The following is a 15862-nucleotide window of genomic DNA, read 5'->3' as shown; positions in this document are numbered from 1 at the left end:
GCCTCTTGTGGCGCAGAGTGGTAAGGCAGCCGTCTGAAAGCTTTGCCCATAAGGCTGGGAGTTCAATCCCAGCAGCCGGCTCAAGGTTGACTCAGCCTTCCATCCTTCCGAGGTCGGTAAAATGAGTACCCAGCTTGCTGGGGGGTAAACGGTCATGACTGGGGAAGGCACTGGCAAACCACCCCGTATTGAGTCTGCCATGAAAACGCTAGAGGGCGTCACCCCAAGGGTCAGACATGACTCGGTGCTTGCACAGGGGATACCTTTACCTTTACCTTTACCCTATGTTATAGGAGGTACTGAGTCTCATGTTCCCTACTTTGCCTCTATACAGTGGATTATAAATGCAATAGATTTTCTAGCCCGGAAAGCATAAACATAAGATCAGACCTTCTGGGTCAAACCCAAAAACACATCTTATTTCAAGTACCGTAAATCAACATATATGAATAAACTAACCTAAACTTGATTTTGGGATATTTGCAGCACATTAAAAAGTATACTTGATTTCTCGGAAGCGTATTAAAAGCACTAACAGTAACATTTCAGTTCTGTTAAAATGAATTTTAAACACATTTCTACAGAAATATATGCTTGGGTCTCTTGGATTCCTAGAAAGCAAAAAGGTTCTCTGAGAACTGAAAGTGGCAACATGTGTATTTCTTCAAGTTAAGAAATTCTGTCATAACTTCTGTAAGCAACAAAAAACAAAGAAATAGGAAAATAGAGTTAAACATACCTTAAAAGGGGCCAGTTCAAGAATATGATTAAAGCCATATTTGATCAGGATTGTCCACATTTGTATTCAAGTTTATGAAATGAAAAGTGCATAAGCATGTGTTCCCCCCAAATATATACTGTTTACATTATTTCACTAATAAGATGCCCACCAAATTATTTCAGAGTATACTGGTAACATTGTGGGCTTTATCTGAATACACAGGCAGCCCAGCATCCTTTACACAGTCCAAACTGGCTTTGTTCACCTCACTTTTATTTTTTCTCACTGCTTTTTGCTTAGGCTCCCACTTTCAGTGAACTGCAACCCTAGCCCACTCCTTCATTCTGCTAATGCTTCCCTATGTTATAGGAGGTACTGAGCCTCATGTTCCCTACTTTGCCTCCAGGTTCCATTTATTTGATTCCCCCCCCCCCCACTCTTTCTTTACTTGGCTGTCAATTTTGTCTGCTCACTTATGGGGAACAGACTTGTAGTTCTATACATGTCTAACACAGGGCAAAACAGAGTTTTCCTGTTGGATCTGACTGTCATCCTGCTCTTGAAGTCCAGGAGTGCTAATAGTACTTAAAATCTATACAAAATTGCTGAGCAAGATTATAATAGGATTTGGAATTTAGTGTTACAATCCTGAGGATGAATAACCAATGATATCTTCGGTAAAACTGTTGAATGAGGGGAGGGCCAATAAACTGAAGAAATAAACTAAGCTCATGTTATGCCTTTTCCTAGTTTTCTCAGTGCCCAAGCAGTGTTCCCTCACACACACACGCAATAAGAATTTGGCCACTGCCCTGGTGATTTTGAGACCAGATTGAAGAGCAGCTGGTGGACACTATTCTGGGAAATGACTGAAATAAACTGTTTTTCTTCAGATCTGGTCCCCTAAAAAAATAGATACTTTGGAAGGTGGACTCTATATGGCGTGTACTCCACTATTGTCCTCATCCTCCCCAGGCTCAGTTCCTAAATCTACAGGAATTTCCCAGCCTGGATCTTGCAACCCTGTCACCCATCCCCCACTGGTGGCCAGAGGAGACCTGGCAACCTTAATTATTTTATTTATTTGATTGTTATCCCTCCCCCTGCCACAAATAGCCATCTTGAAGCCGTTTACAACAATTCAATAACAATAAACATTAAAAACAATTAACATTTAAAAAACATTAACATTATCTTATTCACTGTAGCTGCCAAACTTGCTGATCAATCAGATCTGTTCCCTTCTCAGTTCAGGTTGGGAGAAAATTGCAAAGGAGGGCCCTATTAGTGGAGCGAAGCACCCTTTGGGGGATGTGATCAGTTAGGTGGTCCCTTAGGTACATTAGGCCCGGACCATGAATGGCCTTAGGATGGCTGGAATTCAACCAGAAGCCAGTACAGCTGACTGAATACAGATTGGATATGGGCCCTCCAAGGTGTTCTACTGAGGACCTACAATTAGGGTTGGGCACTTCAGCATCTGAAGCAGCCTCTTGCGACCGAAGCAGCCAGTGCCGTGTCATTGGGGGGGGGGGGAAGAGGAGGCGCGGATGTTGACGCGCTGACCAGCGCACACATGCAGGCGCAAAGCTCTGTGCCTGTGTGTGTATGCCAACCGGTGCGTCAATGCCCACACCTCACCCCCCTCACATGCGGCACTGGCTGCTTTGGGCGAAAGCGGCCGCTTTGGATGCTGAAGTGCCCAACCCTACTTACAATGGTGCATTCTGGACTAGTTACAATTTCTAGATCAGGATCAAGGGTAGGGCTGCATAGAGTGAGTTACAATAGTCTAACCTGGAGATTACTCTTGCATGAATCACTGTAGCAAGGTGTTGGAACAATTGTACTAGTCATGTCCCCTCTACATACCTGAGTGCCTATATCTCTGGAATTCTCACCTGAATATCTAGGATCTTGAAACTGATATAAGGGGAGTGACAGAAACCCTTGTGCCATGGTCCCAAGCAGGGATCCATAGCATCTATAAACAGAGGGAATTCCAGAGTGACAGCAAACCCAAAGGATGTCTACTGTCTAGCTTGGTGTTGAGTCAACAGGGATAGGAAGCATACATATCTCCATCTTCATGTTTTATCCAACTATGTTCTTACATAGAAGTTAGTGTTTAACATTCAGTGCCATGGAGAAGAGTACAGCACTTCATTTAGTTATCCCGGCCTAGCCTCACTGACAGGAATCCTTCCTGCCAGTCATATTCCCAGCAATTTTCTTTTAAACATTTAGCAGTAAAAAATGGACAATATCAAATAAACATGTCCTCAATTGCTTCTCTAGTTAAAGGCAAAGCTTTTACAAAGCAGAATTTTTAACAAGGTATTCCTGTGAACTTTATATAATAAAACATATGGGAGTTATCTTACTCCATAGAGTGATGAGATCAAGAACATATTTAAAGTGGAATTTTACAGGATTTCTACAATATATCCAGTAGGAAAATACGTTTAGTTGTAACTACACAGATAATGTATCAAGGCTTAGACTAAACAACTGCATTAGATTCCTTTGCAGTACTGTGCAGGTTAAAAACAAATCTCTTAAAACCTGACAAGGAATATTACAGCTACAATAAACACCTCACAAACAATTGTTTAATAGAATCAGTTAACCCCCAGGAAAAGAGCAGAATAGCCAAGACATAATTTATGCAGCGAATATTTTGGGCAAAATTACTACATCCAACATTTTTTTAAAAATCACATTTATATCTACCTTCTATATCATATATATATATATATATAAGCTGCCAATAATATGTAAACTGACTGTGGCTTATAATGTTACTTTTTATGCTTTATATATATATAAGCTTTCACATTATTTGGAGCACTGAGAAAGGACTCTTCTAACACGGTGCAAGAAGTCTTGCTTTGTCTTCTGTAACTGTGGGGGTGGGGAATATTAGAAGGCTTCAGTCCTTCCTGATTTCTATTTCTGTGTAAGAGTATTGCAACATGACCAATAGTGTCAAAGCAAGCATGCAAACCCACAGGAAATCACCCACAAGGTATGTATGAATAGTCACAGGCTACAAACTCTCTAGTTTTTTTTAATTTTTAAGAGCTTAGAATCTGTAAAACTGGCACCAAATTATATTAAAAAAATATTTTAGTATAACACTGATATAAGTGCCTGGCTTTGAACATTAAGTACACCTGGCACAACTTTTAAAAGCAACCATCAAAGCTAATTTGAGTATTGATTTTGCTTTCCCCAAATGTGAATGGCATGTTAAAAGGACACCCTACTACTACAAAAGAAGCAATAGGCAAGCTATTTGTTTGATGTTTTCTAAAGAGACACACACATGATATTAGAACAAAGAAAGTGAGGCAAAAAGTGATAGAAGCAAAACACTATATATGTTAGCAGATTTAATTAAATTACGCTTTGTAACTAGTTGCATATGCTGCAGAAGGGTTAATGATATGTATATCTCCCAATGGCTCTCAAGGGAGCAATTCGCTGATTCAGCTCCATTACATCAGACACAATAAAAATGTCTGTGTTGACCAGAAAGGCAGGTCTGGTTCTCTTCAAACACTATCACACTGGTTATGTGACTCATTCTCTCTTCTCTCTCAGCACAAGCATAGCTAATCCTTGAGCAGCTATTTATATTTAAGTCAAGAGGGGGGGGGAACTTGCATGAAGCAGCAAAAACGTATGGAGGCAAATCTCATAAATTATTCCTGACTGCTGCAAAGGAATAGATAATATCTGGCTTTAGCTACTGTGAATGGGTTTTCCCCCTTAAAAATTCCTTTATGCAGAGCCTTTTTAAAGATTATTCTTCTGTAAATAGGCCTGAGTAGATTTTATCATGGTGCATGTTCACTAGGAATAATGCAATCTTATAATAAGTAAAACTACAGTTTGTTGGCCTCTAAGAATTGACTAACAAAAATATTGTCAGATGTAGTTAAGTAGCCTGATAAATTCTCTTTTCCCTTTCTTGACTATCCTTTCTTATAGTACATACAGAGGGCAACATTATTGCACAATATACACAATTACATGGATAAAAATTCTCTCTCTTTGCTGCTGAACACCAAAAGGCTCTAATACCGTGATGAGTGATGAAGTGCACTTCAAAATTAACCATCACACCCTAGGGCAACTTTAAAGGACACTCAGATAAAGGGTCCTGCCCCCAAGTGCCCCAAAGCAAAGAAAAGCCATCCAAAGTAGTTTTGAGTTAAACTGGTTTGAGTTAGTTTCTTCCACCCACCCACCCACCCACCCCCTATTTCTTCCTGTGCTTGTCTGCTTCTAACTGCCAAGATATTTTTCTTCTCCATATGGAAGGTGACTTGCAAATAGTTACAGGGGAAGGCAGGCCAAGTCAGGCAAGAGGCAATTCCAGGCTAGCAATAATATATATATAGCAGCTGCATAAAAGTTGTTAAATGGTGTTTACTTTCATTCCATTTTGAAGCTCTCTGATTACTGGGAAGAAACTGCAAAAACAAACAAACAAGAACACCCAAACAACTTTATATACATTTTAGATTTTAGATGAAGTGAATACTTCCGTGCAATGAAAAACCACAATGAGCCTTCAGGAAAGGACAAAATAGAAATCTAATAAATAAACGTAATTTTAAACATCTGTATGTCCCTTAAATCAGCAAATTCCCAGCCATTCCATGGTTCCTGATTAATATGTCTGTGCCTCCCAGTGGGTTTCATACAAATTGTCCAAAAAGCGTATGGAAGGACCCAAAGAATACTTTTAACATTAGCAGAATTCAGTTGTTCCTACAACAAAAGCCCGAAATTCCACAGGTAGTGTTCCCTCAAGGAGGGTTTTCATCCTGACAAATAACTTTTGATTATAAAAAGAAACCGAGAAGTAATAGTTATAATTTGCTCACTGAAATTAATGGGAAACGATTAAAGAAATGAATAAAGGGAATTGAAGTCATCACTACAATCAACCACAAAATGAATCAAATTGTTCCAATGAACCAACAAAATGAATCAAGCCACCAAATAATGTAAAATTAAACCACAGAGGTCTGAAGATTATATGACTATCTAATACTGTGTGGGTTTGCAGCTGAAGACACTTTAATTTACATTAGTCTTCAGAAGTGACCTATATTGGACCTTGTACTATTGCAGCTGGGATAATCTCAAAAGACAACTGGAGGGAAATCCAAGTGCTTGTATGCAGACACAAGATTTTAAACTCCTTTTAAAAATAAAATAAAATAGAACCTTCTGTGTTATGACAACCTGTTCTTGAAACTCCCCCTCACTTTCAAAATGGCTTGCCACATGGCATGGAGGACACCTAGAAAAGAACAGAACCAGTGTCCTCTTGAGAGTACAGTACTACCTGCATAGTGCTTTGGAGCTTGGCCAAACTCAGGAATAGCATTAATGCCATAAAGGAAATCAGGCGGTTCAGAAATCATTTATACACTGCAATATCTGAGAACACAAAGTAACTGTCAGTAAAGAACACAAAAACTTCTACAAAAACTTAGTGAAAAGGGATTCTTCCTGATATTCGGTGAGAATTCTCTTCTGTTGCTTAACACAACTTTCTACTTCAGACTTCTCATAAGAGTCTTTTTTTGGGGGGGTGTTAAGTTTATAAAGAATTAAACAGCATTATGATGTGGGAAAATGATATGGTAATACCAAGCATACATATTAGGAAGTGTCCAAATGAATGCAGACTTATTTTCAGTACCTACGTTTAGAGCCGAGGGTCAGTAAAATCTAACAGTGTACACTCCACAGATGATCTTGTTTTTCACTGAAAGCTGAACAATCAAGCTAGGGGTTCCAGAATGCCCCGTAAGAATCTGAGCCAGTCTCAGGTAACAGAAAGCAGCATAGCACTTCAACAATGGAAAGAAAGTTCTTTCTCCACATGTCACAGCTGCACAGCAGATGACCATATAACAAAAGTTGCTGGAGGAAAGACTAGAATATCCTCACACGGGGACAAAAAAACAGGTTTTGAGCCAGTATACAACAATTGGTGTGACAGGTCACTGCTAATAAAGCACACAGTTGAAATTCAAAACAGTAATATATTGTCCCTGAGGAGAGGAAGCCTCATCACTGAATAGCACATGCTAAGGAACCAGGGGCAGGAGACAGGAACAAGTGGAATGACAGAGGGGCATTTGTGAGTGACCGGGAGATGCGTGAGAGTGTGGGAGAGAGATGTGCACATAAAAAAGTGCGAGACAGAAAGATGGGGGTGAGAGAGTGCTGGGAATTGGGGATGGGCAACAGAACACTGCAAGGGGGAGAAAAGATGGGGAGATAAAGCAATATATTAGTAAGGACAATAATGGGTGAGAAGGTAGTGAGAGAAGCTGATGGGAACAAAAGTTCTAATTTTTTCTATACATTATAAAGCGACAACATATTTTCCCTTCTTCAGCTGTGTTCATAATAGATGACATGCAACAGTATACTGGTAGAAAGGAGAAGGAGCAGCAGCAGCAGCATGCTTATTAAGTTATCATTCTGTAGCTTCTTGTGCCATTACCTCCTGAGACCCTACTTTTCACTTGTTAACAGTAAGGAATGTATCAACATAACAAAAAACGAGCCTTGTTTTTAAAGTAAAAATATACTGAATATTCATATCTGCTTTCATGATTCAACTGCAAGCCATACTTTTAGAACACAAAATGTTCTAAATGAAGGTGCTATTTATTTTCTACAAACTATACTTTCTTTAGCCCTGACTTGGATGGCCCAGGCAAGACTAATTTTCTCAGATCTCAGAAGTCAAGCAGGGCCTGCTCTGGTTAATACTTGGATGGGAGACCACAAAAGAGCACCACAGTCATTATGCAGAGGCAGCCAAACCTCCTGTGAATGTCTCTTGCCTGGAAAACCCTATTGGGTCACCCATAAGTCAGCTGTGACTTGACGACACTTTATAAGCACACCCCCGTTAACTTTTCTGAAACGTTTAGGACTTAAATGTCCTGTAGCAAAATGCTTCTGCCAAGATGCTTCTTTCAACCTGAATAAGAAGCAGCCATTTGCCCTTTTCTGGTCACAAATAAAATAATCTTCTCAAAAATGTTAAAAGTTTCAAATTCTAGAACTATATATGCCAACCTTTTAAAATTAAAGATAACATTTAGCAGTAAAAAAAAAATAATGAGCAATCCTGAAGTTATGGATCAAAAGTGATTTTCTGACAAAAAGGGAAAGTCTGAAAGGGAATTTCTGAGCAATGCAGGGCATAGAAATGTGGAAGAGTTACTTGCACTTAATATTTGATATGCCATATTTTTGTTTATTAATAGCTTATAGTTTATTTTTATTTTTAGCTCTGTCCCATTTTGACTTCTTGGGACAGCAGGTGGCAGGAGTAGCAATAATTCTTGCCATGGCAGGCCTGTGCAAGCGCAGTCCCATGTGGGACTGCATGGAAGCCACAAAGATGAACAATAATTACAAAACTACGGATAAAGTTACATTTTAAAATAAGAATGAAGTAAAAGAAAAACTGTAGATCTCGGAGCTAAATTCACCACTTCCATGTCAAGACAAGAGGCACATGTATGAAACTACACCTCAGATCTGCAGCACTCATCGCCTGGGAGGAGAGTTTCCATATTACTAGCCAAGTTCTAGGACGGAGAAGATGTTGACAGTGGATTGGGTACAAAATCTGTGTAGCAGTTCTCCAAGTCAGCTTCCTCACAGCCTCTGAGATGTGGTTTGATTATATGACAGGCACCATTAATCTTGGTCAACCTAGCACACACGCCTCAACATGGACTGTCACATATTAAGCACTTCCAACATTTGTAAATCTGGTCAAACTGGTTTGATTTATGGAGGATTTCTAATCAATTAATTTAATCGACAGCATCAGTCAAAGGAGACAGCTTCCCATATCACAGAATGTATTTAAACCCATCAGTGTTCAGAACTACAAAAATCTTGATTCTAACAGCAAATATATCCTCTTAACAGAAAATAGCTTGGAGCCTTGTGTGAACAGAAAGGGTGCCAAGTGGGGTGTCTGTGATATCTGCACATTTCTCATACATGACATATTCCTGAGTGTGCCCTCACCCTCATGACCAATTGTTCATGTGGCACAGAAGAGTTGAAAGGAATCGTTCCTACAGAAATAAATTGGACAAACACTGAGAAGTCAAAAGTACTTTCTTACAATGAGGGTATAGTTTCTGAATTGTTTACTGTATACCTAGCTCTTGTGAGAGTTAACTTACCCCTGTTTTATCACATAGACGTAGTGTATGAAAGGATCCCACAGCAAATAACTCCCCATCCAGAGCCCAAGCAACAGAAGTAATAGGATACTCATGTGACTGAGAGCTGTACAACAGCCGACCATAGCTGTCCCACACCTAAGAAATAAGCATAATTGAAAACAAATAATCTCTAAAGATATTGAGAAATTGTGTCTCATTTCAAAGGCATGTTACATGATTATGAGTATGAATCATATTTTAAAATACAGATTCATGCTGCAGTAGGGTAACCAACTCAAGGCTGGAAAATACCTGGAGATTTTGGTGGTAAAGTCTGGGGATTGGGGAAGAGAAAGACCTCAGCAGGGTAAAATGCGATAGGATCCTCCCCATCAATTTATTACCTCCAAGGAAACTGATCTCTGGAGATCAGTTCTAAGTCCAGGAGATATCCAGGCCCCATTCTAGAGGTTGGCAACCATAAATACTATTTTGAAGAGAGAGCAATACAGACATCAAGTAAAAGACTCAACTCTGCTTCTTGATCCATACTAAATGGCAAAGGCCTCTGTCATTAAAGTAAGCAAGAAGATGCGGAACAGAATCACTCCTTCACCCATACTGTGTCACAGGTTACACTCTAGTGCAGTGGTCCCCAACCTTTTTATCACCAGGGACCAGTCAACGCTTGACAATTTTACCGAGCCCGGGGGGGGGGGGGATAGTCTTTTGCCCAGGGACGTCGCCGCCTGAGCCCGACTTCCCACCGCCAGCAGCAGCTGCGCAGTGCCACACTGAGGGGCCCCAGCCATGGCGGCCACTGGAAAGCACCAAAGGTGAGCCGGCGGCAGAGTAGCAGGGCAGCCCCCGAGGTCACAGGACTAGGAGGAGTTGCGGCCCGGTACTGACTGATCCGCAGACAGGGACCGGTCCCCGGACCGGGAGTTGGGGACCACTGCTGCAGTGGACCAACTACATTCCTTGACCTCTTACTGCACCTTCTTACAAATCAGCCTGACTCTCATCAGCTCAAGCAAGGCTGTTGCTTAGAAAGCTCTGGCCCTGGTTGAGGTCAAGCGGGCTTCCTTGGGGCCAGGGACCACGAGGAGGTTGGATGTAGTAGAGTGCAGGGCTCTCTGAGGAGTGTAGGTGGAGAGGCGGTCCCTCAGATATACTGGGCCCAGACCGCGTATGGCCTTAAAGCTGATAACCAACACCTTAAGCCTGATCTGGAATTCAACCGGGAGCCAGTGCAGCTGCTGGAGGATGGGCCAGATGTAGGACCTCCAAGGTGTTGCTGTGAGGACCCTGGCAGCCGCGTTCTGGACTAGTTGCAGTTTCCGTATCAAGGATAAGGGTAGGCCAGCGTAGAGTGAATTACAGAAGTCCAGCCTAGAGGTGAGCCTATTAAGCCAAATATAAAGATAGTTCTCATACCATAAAATAAATAAATAAATAAGCTAAATCTTATTCAATAGGTGCTACATAATTAGCTCCTGTTACATGTTTTGGTGATGGCTGGTGACATACTGTTTATTTGAGTATACTGACATAATTTAATATTTAGTAATTAAATAAAACTACATACCTTATATTTACAGTCTTCTCCACCTGACAGGATAAGATCATTCACAGAATTCCAATCAACTTTTAGAATAATTCCATCATGGGCTTTCCACTGAGAAAAAAAGAGATAACAATCTAGCATGTATTTATTATTTGCATATTATGAAGAACAGCAATTAGACTATACTTTGTTCACAAACTTTGCTTCAAAATACTAATCAATACTACAGTATTATTTCAGTTAATTATTTCAGAAAAATGCCAGTATATCTAATAGCTCAAGCTAACCTGATCTCATCAGATCTCAAATGCTAAGGAGGTTCTCCGAATTCCTAGCTTTGCTTTAAAAAAAGTATCTAGACTTCTGTTCTGCAGAGATGTAAGTGAAGGGAAAAGGGAATAGGCTAGAGATTTACCTTTGTACACTTTTGAATAATTAAAATGGAATCTTACCATGTAAAATTAATAGTTACGTCCTGTAACATACACATAACACTGTTTTATCAGTTTAATTCCTCTTTTTTCAGAGTACCAGCATACATCTCATTCCCAATTGCTTCACTGTGGTTAACCAATTAGGAGAGGGCTGCAAAGCTGAGTACTCTCTTCCCATCATCTCCTTACATGACCCCAAGAAGTTTCCATGACTTCTTAATCAGAGTTAAAATTTACACTGATACCAACATAACCATAGTTTCTAAAGAAAGTTTGAGTCCAGTGGCACCTTAAAGACCACTGACATCTTATTCAAGGTACAAGTTTCCAAGTTTCATCAGATACAGTGAAACATAATATCTTTAATCATTACATATAGTTGGAGAAACAGTGGAGAGGGGGGTTTAATTGCCAGGAAAGGCTGACTAGAGTGAAGACACATACGTAATGGTTGAGCATTTTCTGTTTCACCATATCTAATGACAGGTGCATGCACACAAAAACGAATACCTAGAAAACTTATAACCGGGCTCAAACTTAGTTCTGCTATTTCAGATCAACATGGCTACACGCTTGGATCTATCTTCATAGTTTCTAATTTGGCTCCGGATCTCAGGGGAAATTTCCACTAAGGTAACATGGACAGATTTTCACTGACTCCTGCCCCATATTGTTCCAGAAGATCCTCTGTCCCCCATGAGCAACATTTCAGAGATACTTTGGAGATGCGGCAGAAGGGGAGAAGCAATTCGACAACTGAGATCCTAAGTCCCCTTCAACTGCTGAGGAGGCAGTCCTCCATGCCAGACTTTCTGATGTTTGGTACTTCCTGACCCACTGAAAAGAGAAATGTGTAAAGCCACAGACTGCGTTCCACTGTGGAAGACTGCCTATGCAATAGGGTCCTGCAGAGGGGCATGCAAGGCTTAGGATCCAAGCCTACAGAAACTGGCACTTCCCCTCATATACAGATTATATTATTTTAGAAAAGAGACAACACTCCTGACAAAGGAAAAGCTTTTTGTATATAACAAAGTCTGTAGCAGAGCTGCAATTCAGAACTTACACATTTAGAACTGTCTGATACACAACAGATGTATGCAATGCTAAATGCCGTTTTACATTAATGTAAAGATGCCAGCCTCCAGGTGGGACCTGGAGATCCCAGGAATTTCAACTAATCTCCTGACCACAGAGATCAATTCCTTTGGAGCAAATGGATTATTTGGAGAGTGGACTGTATGCACTGTACTCCTATTAAAGTCCCTGTCCTCCCCAGGTTTCATCCCCAAATCTCTAGGACTTTTCCAAAGTGAGTTTGACAACTTTTCACCCCACCCTCCGCCAATGGTCACGGGAAACTCAGCAGTCATGCACTGTTACCTGCAAGATCTTTGCATTTGGTTGAAGAGGTTTGATAATCAGTTGTTTTCCTGATGTGTAAAGAATTTTTTCTGAATCTGGACCCCATGCAACCGAATATATAGGTGTTCCTGTGGAAAAATTAGAGAAATTGATGGGGGGGGGAAGCTGGGATAGCATTGTCAAAAAACTTAATAAATATTAGACCAATCTCTACTTATAACAATGATATATGGTTTGTAATGTTTTTTTTTAAATCTAAAAAAATATGGATGGGAACAGATGCAAAAGATAAGCTAAACTGTTGCATATTGTGACACACAGTATTGCACAGGGGCATATAATGTGTTCTCAGGGATGGTCTACACTGCAGACACCACTCCATGCATTCCTTTGGCTAAAAGTCAGCTAGAAACGGACCTCTTCCGCCAGGTCTATGGTTGAAGCTGGGTCGGCAAGGTAGATTGACCCCCCCCCCCCCCGGGTATGATCAGTACATTGACTTCTGACCTCCTTCCTCGCCCCTCTGGTAGTGGGGATGGTGAGGTCCACCATGTTGGGATTTTTATTTTTATTTATTTATTTATTTATTAGATTTCTATACTGCCCATTTGCAGCTCTGGGCGGTTTACACAGAACATTATAACATACATGGAACATTATACAGACTATAACATCAAAACAACTTTCAATAAAACATCAAAAGATTACAAAACCACATTTATAATATAATATCAATTAACAGTAACTTTGGGAGAGTCATGGGGAGAGTCTGGGGGGGGACGAGCAGGTGTTTTGAGTCAGTCGGCCTCCAGCAAATGCCTGGTGGAAGAGCTCCCTCTTGCAGGCCTTGTGGAACAGTGGAAGTTCGGGCAGAGCTCTGATCTCCTCAGGGAGCTTGTTCCACCACGTTATGTCTTTTAATGGGGGTTTTAATGGGGCTTTTATGAGACTTTGTAACCTGCCACGAGCCGGCCTCGGAAGTTGACGGAAATAAAGTGAAATAGTAATAGTAATAGTAATAATAGAAGGTGGGGTGATAATTTGATGATGTTGGCAATTCATGCAAGTCTGATTCTTGGCAATTCTATGGCTCAACTGTCACCACGATTATTGATCTTGCACTGCTTCTTTTAGTTGTGGAATGTTCTGGCTGGTATCTAACCTCTGTGTTCTTTGTCAGCCTGGTTTCCTTTTTCCACTGACCAATCCTACCAAAATTGCCTTCTCCACTGAGTTGGATCGCATGATATGGTCAAAGTAAGTGAGCTGGATTTTCGTGATTTTGCCTACCAGTGATAGATTAGGCTTTATGTGCTGTAATATTTCCTTCTTTGTGACTTTTCCTATCCATGAAATCTGCAGAAGTTCAAATGAATTGATTCTCCTTTTGTCCGATTTTCTCATTGTCCAACTTTGAAATCCATAAGTGGGTATTGGATTAGCATTAATTTAGCTGTGGTAATGAAACCACTGGTTCCACAGCTGCAGCTAAAGCAAGTTCATAAATTCCAGCTATTGTACAAGGACAAAAATCTGCCTCCCCTTGCACATTTCCCATCTTTAATTAACTGTAAAAAAAATCCACAAAACCTGTGTTACATAGGATACACAGGTTAAGAAGCCCAGGCCTCACAGTACGTGTCAAATTCTTCATTGTATGAAGAGTGACAATAAAAGTTACATCAGTTAAGACACCAGTAGTGTTAGAATTGAAAGACTTAATTTCCAGGCTGCTTTAATAGTCACAGAGACCTTTATGTCTAAAACAAATGCTGAATCTTTATGTCATGGTTGGCACAGTGCCTCAGTTTCCAGATTTAAATGGCAGAAGTTAACTCCCTGCTAACAGAAACTTGGTCTTGAAGGGATGCCAGAAGAAGCAGATACAGTATCTTGGAGCACAATATTGTGGTGAAACAAGTTGGTCCCAAAAGAGCTAGAAAAAGGAAAGACGAGCTGGAAGTGATCAGGATATACTGTGCTGAGGAAACATGCTTTTAGAGGACAATCAGTAGTTATGTATGCTTTAGTCAAAAGACAAAACAGAGAAAGGGAAGCAGCAGCAAGAACATCACCTCTCCAAATTCTGGGCTGGGAATTCTCTTTTCGTTCTCTAGGGCTTGAGCCACTCTTTGGAAGAACAGGACTTAACCATATGGACTGTCCTTTTGGTGGCCTTTAGTAGAATATGATATTTTAATTTTGTTTTGTTTAGCATAAAGCTTATATGGATAATTTTTCACTAGTAGGTCAAAGGGGTGAAGACATAAGGACCTGATAGATCCAGACATAAGGACCTGATAAACTCCATCCAGTAACATATTGACAGCATCAAAAGTGCACTGTGTTGCACTCTCAGTGTTATAGCATGCAACATCAATCATGGCGGGCTCAGTCCTCCATATTTGGCCACGTTTTTTATTTTGGTTCTCTGCAGGGAGCAGATTAGCTCTACCCTGCAGTCAGATCAGAGAGACAGCAATGGATTTACCAAATCAAATGGGAAACTCCACATGTGGAGTCCCTCAAGGAGCAGTTCTCTCTCCAATTCTATTCAATATCTTTATATGCCCTCTTGCTCAACTGGTACAGAGGTTCGGGCTAAGTTGCCACCAATATGCTGATGACATCCAGCTCTTCCTCCTGATGGATGGCCACCCTGACTCTCCCCCAGAAACATTAGCCAGCTGCCTGGAAGTAGTGACAGGATGGCTCAAGCAGAGTTGTCCGAAACTCAACCCCTTCAAGGATGAAGGTCCCGAGGCTGGGCAGGAAGGGTACAAGCAAGGAAGCATGCCTACCCAACCTGGATGGTATGCAGCTATCCCACTCTGCCAGGAACCTGGGTGTGGTTCTCGATGCCTCCCTCTCAATGGAGGCTCAGATCACAATGATAGAACAGCTAGCATTCTACCACTTTCACCAAGCCAAACTACTAGCGCCCTACTTAGACCCGGAACATCTAGCTACAGTGATCCATGCGACCGTCACCTCTAGATTGGACTTCTGCAATTTGCTCTATGCAGATCTACCCTTAACTTTTGGAAACTTGGAGGTTCTTTTGAAGAGGGGTCCCAGATGTTATGCTGAAAGGTTGGTGGTTCTATTTCAAAAAAATACCTCCAGATAGATACTCCATTGACTGTAATAATCCCATAGGCTATAATGGAGCCATACAAATTTTGGGATTTGCAGAAAAACACCAAATATAAATACCATACTGGTACAGGTATTTGGATTTTTTCAAGAATCCCTAATTTGGGGCCCAATATACTCCTAGTTACAAGTCATTACAACACTCATAACAATGGAATCCACAAAATTTAACTTGGATATTCAATATATATGCTAACTTTGTTCGGTTCTTATATCTGCATTCCCACTAAACCCCCAGGAGGGCTATACATCCTCTTTATTTTATTTGGAATAGTAGATTGTAATGTAATGGATAGTAGAATGTAATTATTTTATTCATTCAACTTATATACTGCTCCTACCTGTGAAGTGGGCTCAAAGCACTTTACAACATAAATAAGAAATA

The 15862-nt window shown here is 40.7% G+C and overlaps 1 protein-coding gene across 5 annotated transcripts in view; it reads right to left on the bottom strand.

Annotated features, from left to right (window-relative positions):
- The window catches only part of IFT80 (intraflagellar transport 80), a 75686-nt gene that overhangs the window by 36519 nt on the left and 23305 nt on the right, over positions 1 to 15862 (bottom strand). For all 5 annotated transcript variants that reach the window (XM_077348564.1, XM_077348562.1, XM_077348563.1 and 2 more), the window contains 3 exons: positions 12340 to 12449; positions 10544 to 10633; positions 8974 to 9111 (listed from right to left, as the gene is read on the bottom strand). In XM_077348564.1, coding sequence (XP_077204679.1) covers positions 8974 to 9111; positions 10544 to 10633; positions 12340 to 12449 — 338 coding nt within the window. The remainder of the gene's footprint in view (positions 1 to 8973; positions 9112 to 10543; positions 10634 to 12339; positions 12450 to 15862) is intronic.

This window comes from Paroedura picta, chromosome 8 (genome assembly GCF_049243985.1).
Source record: "Paroedura picta isolate Pp20150507F chromosome 8, Ppicta_v3.0, whole genome shotgun sequence".
Classification (NCBI taxonomy): Eukaryota; Metazoa; Chordata; class Lepidosauria; order Squamata; family Gekkonidae; genus Paroedura; species Paroedura picta.
This window is presented reverse-complemented; position numbering and strand designations above follow the sequence as displayed.